At 34.3% G+C, this 11,792-nt stretch overlaps 1 protein-coding gene across 1 annotated transcript; it reads right to left on the reverse strand.

Annotated features, from left to right (window-relative positions):
• Positions 1-2,682: 2,682 nt before the first annotated feature.
• LOC111446787 (ubiquitin carboxyl-terminal hydrolase 19-like) lies at positions 2,683-8,746 on the reverse strand. Its single transcript, XM_023085739.1, has 11 exons — positions 8,110-8,746; positions 7,452-7,656; positions 7,248-7,336; positions 7,075-7,160; positions 6,825-6,987; positions 6,577-6,700; positions 6,162-6,319; positions 5,527-5,611; positions 4,884-5,096; positions 3,893-3,954; positions 2,683-3,741 (listed from the first exon to the last, which is right to left on the reverse strand). Exons 1-11 carry the CDS (start codon positions 8,388-8,390, stop codon positions 3,369-3,371), a joined length of 1,839 nt encoding a protein of 612 aa, XP_022941507.1. The 5' UTR covers positions 8,391-8,746; the 3' UTR covers positions 2,683-3,368.
• Between the last annotated feature and the right edge of the window lie 3,046 nt (positions 8,747-11,792).

The raw sequence follows: 11,792 nt of genomic DNA on the forward strand, positions 1-11,792 counted from the left end.
TTTTTTTTTTTTTTTTTTAATTTTGATTTTATTATTTGTGTTGTCGTTTTACTAGCGAACAAATTGTTACTATTATTACTAATATATAATTTTTTTCATAGACTATATTATTTTATTTTTATTACAAAGTTTAGCTTTAAACAAATATTTGATTATTTTTTTACAAAAACTTAATAATTTCTTACTAATAATTAAATTCTCTCAAAAGAATTTAATAAATGAGAGACTGAAATATGAATTCAATATCTCTTATTTTAAAATTTAATAATTATAAATAAAAAATAGTAAATGTAACGCTCATATCCACCACTAGCAGATATTGTTCTTTTTGGCCTTTCCCTTTTATGTTTTCCCTCCGTCTTCTAGGGAAAGGTTCTACACCCTTCTAAATGGTGGTTTGTTCTCCTCCCCAACCAATGTGGGACATCACAATCCACTCTCCTTCGGGGCCCAGCGTCTTCGCTGGCACTATTTCCTTCCTCCAATTGTTGTGGGACCACTCCTAAGTCCACACCCCTTTGGGGTCAGCGTCCTTACTGGCACACCGCCTCGTGTCTACCCAGTTCAGGGAACAGCGAGAAAGCTAACGTATCGTCCGGTGTCTGGGTTTGATACCATTGTAACGCTCCAGATGTTAAATTTTCAAATAAATTTTATTAAAATTTTAAACATATATTTTTTGATAAAATTGTAGATTAAATATATTATTTTATTATGATTTATTATTTTGGGTTGAAAGTAAGAAACAAAATCCATGCCTTCCCACATGTGACTCTGCATTCTCTCTCTCTACTTTAACCTTCTCTCTGACTCTGCCTCAAAGTAAGAGAAAGGGTAGTTTTTTTTCAAACACAACCCCATTTTTTTAAGTACATTTATTATTTATTATTTATTATTTTTTATTATTTTTTAAAAAATTAAAAAATTACAAATTGTTGGGGGCGTTTTGTTTGGTTTGGATATGTTTGTTTGGTGCTGACATTTTGACAGCCAAAAAAGCAGACGACTTATTTATTTGCCTTTGCTTTGACAAAACCTTCTCCTCGTTCACGGAATCTCTCTCTCTCAAAAATCCCATTTTCATTTCCTTTTTTTTCTTTATTTTTCTTTGTGGCTTCCAAGTCAAAACGCCAAGAATCTTTAAGGCCACGAGCCATGCAAGCGTGGCTAGAGCCTGCCTAATTCCTGTCAGATGAACAGGACCCTCCACAATGATATAATATTGTCGAACTTTTCTAGAAAGCCTCATTCGGAAGATAGTATTCTTGATTATGAACTCATCATTATTCTCTAAATTAGTCGGAGACTTTCTTCCATTTTCATGTAATTAAAAAAATAACTCTATTTTTGTAATTAAAAAAAAGTAAAAAAAAAATCTATTAATATTAGTTTTAGAGTTTAATAAACATTTCCAAATATCTTTAGGATAAAATAAAAAAGGAATGTCTAGATTAAATTTAAGAATAATGTTTTCGATCCGAACGATCTTATGGGTTTTTTAGTTTTGAATGAAATGTAAATGATAATATTTTAATTTCAAAACATATTTGAGTTTTGTCAGGTTGATTTTCAATCTAAACATTATGATGCGTTTTTAGTTTGAAATAAAATGACAAGATTAATATTGTAATTTTAAAAAGACTTGAAATGAAAGGTAAATGGTAATATTGTAATTGTAAAAATATTTGAGATTTGTTCGGGTTTTGTCATGAATTTTTAGTTTGAAATGAAATGGGAAGGGTATTATTGTAATTTAAAAAATAATTGAGATATAATGGGAAAAAGAAAAAGCCGTAAATTGCGTTTCTTTTGGTTTTTAGTTGGGATTAATTTGGTGGCATTGGCATTTTGGTATGAAAACAAAACAGAACAAAAGCAGAGATTTGGATGCCCCCTACGCTCAGTCCTATGCATTGCTTTTACGCACTCCGGTTGTCAACCCACCATGAGCGCCTTCCGCCGCTTTGGCTTGGCCATGGCCCCCCCTCTTCCCTTTCCCTTTCCCTTTCCCTTTCCTTTTCCCTCGTGTATCATTATTCTATATTCTAAAGTTCTTCTTTTGGAATTTTATGTCACTACTTTGCTTAGGGTCTCTGTGGGTGCGAGTTGAAATCGAAAAAAAAAATTGAAAAGAGAAATGTTCCAGTTGTTTTGTCAACCCGATCTTATTCAGTTTGGTTCGTTCATAATCTTTTCACTGTTAGATAAACACAGCTCTCCACAATGGTACGATATTATCCAGCATGGAGAGGGTATTCCTTCATTATAAACCCATGATCATTCTCTAAATTAGCCGAGGTGGGATTTTCATCATCCAACACCTTCCCTCGAACAAAGTACGCTTCCCCTTAATCAAAGCTCGATTCTTTTTTCTTTTGGAGTCTTAGTCATTTTGTACTATGCCTTTGAGGAGGCTCGATTACTTTTCTTCTAGAGTCCTTTGTTCGACATTTGACGATTTACCAATTTATTGGCACGACTAAGTTTAGGGCATGACCCTGATACCATGTTAGATGAACACGACTCTCTACGATGGTATGATATTGTCCACTTTGAGCATAAGCTCTCATAACTTTGCTTTGAGATTATGCTCAAAATGAACAATATCATACCATCGTGGAGAGTCGTGTTCATCTAACATTCACTGATCAAGGTGAAATTAACAAGTTACGAAAGCGAGGGAAGGGAAAAAAGAGAGCTCATTCTCATTAGAAATGAGTTTAAATTTCTGTTAAGAAAAATCTAAGAACCTAATCTCTATTGAACTCTAAAACAAGTTATCCAGATAATCTATAAGAACTAATCCTATTGCATAAGAATTTTGTGGAATCCATACTTTGGTGTGTTTACAAGCTTTCACATTGTGTAATTGACGCCGAGATCTCTGCTAATACTGAAACCTCAGAAAAAAATTCCCAGCTCAAACCTCATTTTAAGGATGTCTGGGTGATCAGGAGACATGAATGAGCTAGCGGTGGCAGCGAGACAGTCTCTACGACTAAACATCGCCCATCAACTCGGGTCGTTCCGCTTGCATCTTCGAACTTATAGCCGAGACAGAGCGATCCCAGATTTATCTTGTGCGTTTCAGCTGCAGATGTCTCGTTGAATGAATGGTTGTATTTTGATTATTTGCAGCCAGTTGTTTACTGGTTTGGTCCAAGAGAGGAAGAACAGTTTCATCTCCATGTATTTTGCCCATTGACACGAACATTGACGTCTTGTACTAGAAGAACTCGTAACCGTATCTGTATCTTCTGAATCGAATCTTGCAGTTCCGACGTTGTCACAGAAACATCCAGAAACCTCCATAGGAATAGTTGAGTGACTAGGATCAAAGGTTCGTTATTCAACAATAAAGGAGAACTCTAAATATCTGTTGGAACAGATCGACTTGTTCCGACATCACTAACCGTGTCCCTTACAGCTTGAGCGGTTACTCCGAAAGCTGACCTACGAGTAACCCCATTCGAAGTAGGTAACTCAAGTGTATCTCCACCCATATCTTCATAAGAGAGTCGCATGGTTTGTGGCTGAATGTCAGGGGACCTGGAAAAATTATCAGAATGCATAAAACCATTTGTCGACTCGGAATCAGACGAACAAACGCCATTCGCAGTTTCAACTTCAGCACTTTCAACTCGTCCATTCGCACAAAAATCCGTTTCTACATTCTCTTTTTGTAGCTGACTGTTCCCCATAGATTCAATGGTTTGAAGGCTTGAAGATCGCGGGCGAACTCTGCAAAAAAATCAGTAAATGGGATGGTTAGACATGTCTACTCCATCAAGAACATGATGAACAAGAGAGTTCATGTGAGAGCTTATATTATTTTTCACCCATATGCAAAGTCAATGAAACAATAACTCAAATCCTGAAGAGAGAAATATACCTAGAGTACAAAAGCATGTAAGCTCCCTGAGATAGCACCTCGTCTAAATCAACTTTAAAAACCTGAACGTAAGTGGCATCCAAGAAAGTTAAAATATATTAGGCTCGGACGACATATAATATATTATGATGAGATGTTAAACGATACAAAAGAACCACTATCAAAGCTCGTGCATTACATCAACAAGATACACCCTACCAACCTGAGCATGATTGAACTAATTAAGACATATATACTCATCATCCTTGAAGTTAGGGATTCAAATCCTCCGTATGTTGTTGAACACAAAACAAGGATACATTCCAGATGGAGTCAAAGTTCAAAACACAACTATAGATTGAATAAACTCCAGCTTTAACGTCAATGATACATATAAGAACTTTATCGACGAGGACTCACAATGCCACCATTATCCAGTTCCAGTAACCAAAAGTATAAGATTTGTAAATAATGAGTATTACAACGTGAGATCCCACATCGATTGGGAAGGAAAACGAAGCATCGTTTAGAAGAGTGTGGAAACCTCTCCCTAACAGACGTGTTTTAAAAACTTTGAGGGAAAGCCCAAAGACAACAATATCTGCTAGCAGTGGGCTTGGGCTGTTGCATATTAATTTCACTTAGCGCCTTGTAAGGTTAGTAGCTCATATTCACACGTCTAGGTCAACTAAGCATTGCCCGGCATCTCGTATAAAAAATTTAGCAGGTGCAAATAATTTGCCTACCCTAACCAGGAATTCTTTCAAGTACAGGTGTTGGCAATATGAACAGAAACCACAATATTTTGGCAGACATACAGCATGTGGGCAACAATGAAATCAAATTTAAAATATAATTCCAGCAACCATAACAGGCACACGAAGATATAATCTCGAACGGTTACGTATTTATGTGCGTAACAGAGTATAGATACAAATTCATTAGTATTAATATTTGTGCAGTGCACACAAGCATTTGTTGTGTACAAGTAGAAAGAGAGAAAGGGACTAACCTTACAATCATCGATCCTGTACCAATTTCCAACAAAGTCCTTAACGTAGCAGATATAATGACCGAAAAACGAAGCATTCAGCATATCGACGTGAACAATTACTGCATAAAGCCTGAACACATCTGCACGATCTCCCGCTTCACTCATATATGGACTAAGGTCTAAAGTCTCTGGAAATGTTACTTTCTTGTTGAGTTTCCCAAACCTCCCACTCTGCAAAATTGTTCCAACAGAAGCTTAAGGGAAGGGGGGAAATTTTCATAAAGAAAACACGGCGCGTTTAATCAGAAGTGCGATGATATATAATGCATCTCTCTTTGAACTTCCAACAACAGAGCGTTGTGTGAATAACTTGTTCTTTCGTTATCGACTAGCTGAGAAGCCTTTTTAGCGTCACTGAAGTTCTTTCTCCGGTGTCCTCACCTCACTCGGTTTTTGATTTCATTCTAAAACTAATTCTTTTGGACTAGAGAAAAGGAGAGAGGGGGGAAGAAAAAGTAATTTCTGGATGAATGCATGTCAATTGACACAATCCATTAACTTAAGGTTGTTCTATCATTCAAGGTGGCCATGCAACATTTAATGCAAATACTCTGATTCTTAATCTTAAGGACCAAATCAGACATGAAAGAAGGTATCCAACCTGAAATCTTTTTAAGGCAATTGTAAGAATATTAGGAGCCTGTTTAATCATGAGACGTTTTGACGCCTTCACATAGCCATTGCACCTACAAACACAAAATATCCATATCATATAAAAGTAGGGGATGACATGAAAAATGATGACAAAATTCACAGTCTGGTTAGTTTGGTGGGGGAAATAAACAATGGATTAAGATTATTATTGGTGACCTAACATATTGCTCATTGTGACAAGAACTACAGAATATATGATGAGTTTCTTCCTTCACCCGCACAAGCTTAGATAAGTATACTTGTGAGATCCAACATAGGTTGGAGAGGAGAACGAAGCAATCTTTATAAGGGTGCGAAAACCTCTCCATAGTGGACACGTTTTAAAACCTTGAGGAGAAGTCTGGAAGGGGTTAGCCCAAAGAGAGCAATATCTGCTAGTGGTGGGCTTGAGCTGTTACAATATTAGTAGTTTAAGATCTGACTCAAAATTCAAACGTCATATTGGAAACCAAACCCCAAGAAAATACAATTACTAATAAGTCAGAAAACCCTGTTGAAACGATCAAAAGAGCGGTCTTCGCCCTCATGGAACCCAGTTAAACCCTGTTACTAGAGAGAGAGAGAGACAGAAGAGCTGCATACCCATCACATTTGTACATATTATCACCATGCAGCCACTCTACTTTAGTGAATTGATCAAGGCACTCCTCCAATGATGCAGCATCCCCATGAATTTCAACAGTCAAATCCATCATACTTTCATGCTGGTTGGAGACAATTTTGCAGCTTGTACATATCACCTGAAGTATCAAAATCGATCATACTTTCACCAATCCGTACGTAAAACGAAACACAACAATTGAATTCTCTAAATATAAACACTATAAAGAAAGAAGGGCATAACATAAAAGTTGATGCAAAGCTCGGGTTGAAAAAATATTGATCTACGTGACGGATAGTGACAAAATCTCAATATATGTCGTTTTACAATTTTAAGCATGGCTTAGTTCAAACGATCGATGGATTCTTCTTCCAAAGTGTAGCCAACATGGCTTACCTGGGACTGAAGTTGGCCACTAAAAATGTGTTGTATAATGGTCGTCTCTCTGGAATGAGCACGAACAGCTTTCTCTCCACCAAACTCATCGAGGCACGCAAGTTGCATTCTATCAATAGCAAATCTGTAAAACAGAAGTCAGCCATTAGAATATCGAACAATTAACTAAACTTACAAAGAAGAGTGCATGTTTCCCTACATGGTTAGCAAGAGATATCGTACTACGAAAAGAAAACGAAGACAAATACCTCATGAACTCATGGGCATCTTCCTGCCTTCCGTAACCAAGATTTCCACCGAGATTAGGCAACCGATGGATAATATTATTGGGTGAAAAGGGTTGGGAACTCCGACAAGCTCTTTCAACATGTGTTTGAAATTCACAAAAGAAACACCAATCATCACGTACACCTGAATAAAAGAGAACGCCAAGTTATGGACACGAGGACGAAGGCCCAAAGGGTGGCGAGAAAAGGAATAACGTCAAACGGCGTTTACATTCATTTCTGTGCCCTTTCTCCATAAGGAAGGCAAAAAGTGGTCTTGTGAAGGATAGACACTGTAGAACCACATTGGCAAAGCAACTGCAAGAAAAGTACGAGTTACGTTTTCCCTCTTCTAAAACTACGGATCGAAAAGATAGAATCTAACTCCAATAAGTGAATGCTAACCTGTTGCCACAATTTAAGAGTCCACAAGGATGAAGCTCATACTTATCCCAGTAGAAGAGGTTCACAAATTCATCATAGGGAAAAAGAATCTGATTCATCCAAATATAAAGACGAACTTCATTAGAGCGATGATATTACTAAAATTACACTCGAAGTGGAAGTCGAACACATCATAAATTTAGCTTAAAAACGAAGATAACATACATCTTTCGGTTGCTTGATAGGTTTCGAGGCCCTATGAGAAGGTATTAGCGCAATTGCCGATAAATTTTTGCTCGCTATCGTAGAAGCTTTGGAATCCCTGTGGTTATTTGCAGATTCACAATCATTTGTATTCCTACATTCTTGCAAATTCTTGCACTCTGTCTTGTGGCCCGATTTCCAATGAGCTTGTTGACATGTTGGTGAACTATATTCGAAACGATTTAAGAACGAAAAAGATTCATCAAAACAAATATAAGAACAGCAAATACATGAAAAACTCGTCGAAACAGTCCATAATTCACACAAACATAACCATGGGCATATAAATTGCTACAATAATCAAACATTTAAAGTTAATTCAAGCCCCTTAATTATTATAATATAGAACAATTCAGAAAAAGAAGAAGAAAATGGGATCTATATAATGAACAGATCAAGTACACTGTTACCATATAAAGAGGATAACGAGAAAGCTTAGAAGAAGAAGAAAAGGAAAGTGGATTAAGACAATTATAGCCGAAAAAGGGTTGCTGTAGCCTAACTTGCCTACTATTTCCAAACAAATAGAACACGAAAATCAAAAGGTTAAATGATTAACTGAACAGGAATGGCCAATGCAATTGATTTAAAGTTTGAAACCAAAAGGATTACCACTCACCAGTATCGAACGGCTTTACATCGCGAGCACTTCTTCGAGCCCTTGTTGCCACAGACGACGCAAACGGCATCGGCCATGGAAGCAGCGCCGCCGGACATTGAGTTACAGTCTCCTTTTCCCGCCGTTCCTCCGCCGCCGGAAGCCTCGAAATTCGCGTCGACCTCAAAGTATTTAGAGGCCGTATTCTTCACCAAGTACAACAATCCAAAGATAATAAAAAACACAGTCAATATCAATTGCAGGAACCAATTGAGATCCAACGTTACTCCAGAGACGTGCATCTAAGCAGCCCCGCCGTTGATCCAAGATTCGTCGTTAATCCTATAGCTTCTCATGGATGAATTCAGCACACAACTGAAGCTCAAACAAATACCGCCAATGAGAGAAATCCAAAACTAAGATAAGAATCGAAGGACGAGAAGAGATTATTAGGGCTGGTTTGAACGATCAAATCGTCGAACACAGAAGCAGAATCGGTGAGTGCGTACAAATTAGACGGCTGTTCCTGTCCTACTGTTTCTTCTCTGTAATTCGCACGAAACTGCGATTTTACGATGGGGACAAGCTTTATTTCCTCTTCGGAGTGGATTTTAGGGTTAATTATCAAATAATTTTATGACTGAAACAAACAAAACCATAAATAAGCCCTTGTGTTTTATACGGTCTATTTCCTTTTCCGAACCACTTTATTCATTTATTTATTTATTTTTAATTAAAATCTCTTTTATCCTTATTTATATCCTTTTCTCATTCCTACTGGACCAAAAGTTTCCAATTATTAATTCTCAAATAAATAGAAGAAAACAGAAAATATTAATTCTTCTTATTACTTTTGGATAAAAGGATTTTTGTGATATTTTATTATTTTATATTTAGCCTATTCTTACGTGGTATTCATTTATTGGTTTACCAACTTTTTATTTATATGGTAGTTTTTTTTTTTATATTTTTGTGATTCATAACTTAGCGCCTGAGTCATGTCTTTAACTTAGTCAAACAGATAGAATCTTCAAGTGTAGTTAAAGTTGACTCGAGTATCGCATAAATTGTGTACTTTGTTCGAGGGGTTCAGAGAAAAAGTCGAGACTCAATTAAGAAAAGACGGGTCGAGAGCTCTAGATAAAGAGATCTCGTGAGAATCTCTATTGTTTATTTTGCTATTCATAACCTGGTGTCAAAGTCATATCTTTAACTTAGTCAAGCCGATAGAATCTTCAAGTATAGTCAAAGTTGACTCGAGTATCGAATAAATTGTGTACTTTGTTCGAGGGCTTTAGAGAAAAAGTTAAGTCTCGATTAAGGAAAGATTGGTCGAGAGCTCTAGATAAAGAGATCTCGTGAGAGGCTCTGTTGTGTATTTTGTTCAAGTACGGGATTGTCTTCATATACTACCATTGATTTTAATATGATTTGATTTTACTATCGCTTTCATTTTTCTTTATAGGGATTTAATTATCACCGACAATTACAAGAACAAAATGGAATTAATTGGTCTGGCATGTAGTAGGGAAAGTCCACGTCCTTGATTGTGATTGGTCTTTGATATATGAAGGTGACAGCCATGGTCCTCCAAGAAGTTTCTGGCCTTCCAGGTTATATGCCTTTCCAGCCTTGTAAGTAAATCATCGAACATTAAAAAGTGAAATACTAGAATCATTTGGTTCCTTCCGCTCTGATCTTAGAAGTTTCTATTTTTCCATAAACATATTATGATATAATTTCCATTATTATATCAATTAAGGTATTATCTTATGTGTTAAATAAATTATATAATATATATGTGATATATAGATTTTATAAAAATTTATAAAGAAATTAAAAAAAAAAAAAGGTAATTTATTTTATCTTGTGTGCAAAAAGTCGCTTTTTTTTCGTAGGTTTGTACGACAATATTATACATTGACTTTAATTTGTTATGGCAATTAATTAATTAATGTACTTGTTGGCAGTTGAAGGCTGTTGAAGATTTTAATATAATTTTATTGTTATTTATTCTTGCACACTTTCAATTACTTTCTATTTTGGGTTTATAAAATTGAATTAAAAATTTATTTTTTAGAGTCGTTGGATAAAGCATTACCTAAAATAAGATTAAACAATATATAATTAAATAAAACTATTAACAAATATATGTATTTAATAATATTGTAGACAAAAACTTAAAAAAAAAATTAATAATAACATTGAACCGGTTAGGTCATCAAATCTTTTGAATATTCTTATTTTACGTCTTTTCGACTTTTTTTTCTTCGATTTTTTAAATGTATAGATCAATATGGAAACCATATAAACAAAAACGGCCATTTAATTTTATAATATTGAAATGATATTCAATTTATTATTAATAAGAAAATATTTATTATTGTTTTATTATTATTATTATTTTGTCTATTTTATAAAATTCACAAATTTATTGGATACAAGATAGTAAAGTCTTATTATACTAAAATAAAAATCAATTAATTCATAAATTTTAAAAGATATCCAGTCATAAACCTCTCAAGTACACCATTAAAATTTTAAAAAATTCACGAAAGATTAAACACAAAACTAAAAGTTTAGAAATATATTAAATATTTTTTTACGAAGGTAGGAACTTATTATATACCCCTAGATTTTTTCTTGTATAATTATTATAAGATTATATATATATATATATATTTGATTTTTATTTTTTTAATAAATAGGAACACAAACACGTGATATATATGTTGAATTTAAAAAATTTTAAATTAAGTTACCGAAACCTTGAAATAAGTAGCAAACATTAACTACTCCAAACGAATAACGGCCAAAAGCCCATAAAATGTTGGCCCAAGCCCAATAAATATGTAACTTGGCTAGTACCTTGTATTTGTTCTTTTTCTAAAATAATTAGCCCAAGCCCAATAAACTACATATTACACCTCAGAACCTTTTTATTTTTTATTTTTTCTTAAAAAGCACTTTTAAAATAAAAATAATAAGAACACGTGCTGCACACGAGCAACCATCGTACGTTTGTAAAGTTGGTTGGCAAGGCCAAGTTCAAATTTACAACCTTTTTTTAAAGCACAAGCACAAAAATAACAATAATAATAATTACAAAATTTCTCATTAAAAAAAATCCCACTCGAGTAATGTCTAATCGGTAAGCACCCAAAAGGAAAATACGAATATAATTAAAGTAGAGGCAGGAGGACTGAATCCATAATATATTTTTAATCAATATATTATTAGTTTTTTTAATAAATAATTTTTAATCAAAACAATTAATCCACTAAGATTCAATGAATAATCTTTCATCATTTGAGGCTCTAAATTTGTTTTTAAATTAATATAATTTGAGGGTTTAAAATGTTTTAGGAAGCATGAAATAATAATTGTTATTATTATATGGTTTGTGGTTTTATTTTATGTATTTTTGGTAACAAGTGGTGTTAATATGTGGGGAAAGGGAACCCGCCTCCGTCTCCCTCTCTTACGCACATAAAGTGAATGTGTCGCTATAATTACCACCTAAGACTAATCCAATTTTAACAATTTTCTTATTTTTTTAATTAATATTTCATAACTAAATGAATTATACTAATATTATAACATTAAATTAATTTTTTTTTTTTAAAACACACCTCCCCAATTATCCACAAGAATCCAATATTTAGATTACAGGGTATAATTGGCTTTTTTTTTTTTTTTTTTTT

The sequence above is a fragment of the Cucurbita moschata genome, unplaced genomic scaffold (assembly GCF_002738365.1).
Source record: "Cucurbita moschata cultivar Rifu unplaced genomic scaffold, Cmos_1.0 Cmo_Scf00008, whole genome shotgun sequence".
Taxonomy (NCBI): Eukaryota; Viridiplantae; Streptophyta; class Magnoliopsida; order Cucurbitales; family Cucurbitaceae; genus Cucurbita; species Cucurbita moschata.

Coding starts and splice junctions, on each gene's coding strand:
- LOC111446787 (XM_023085739.1), bottom strand. CDS start 8,390: ATGCACGTCTCTGGAGTAACGTTGGATCTCAATTGGTTCCTGCAATTG. Junction 7,337..7,451: donor CTATCAAGCAACCGAAAGAT/GTATGTTATCTT, acceptor TGGATGAATCAG/ATTCTTTTTCCCTATGATGA. Junction 6,701..6,824: donor GATGCCCATGAGTTCATGAG/GTATTTGTCTTC, acceptor TCTGTTTTACAG/ATTTGCTATTGATAGAATGC.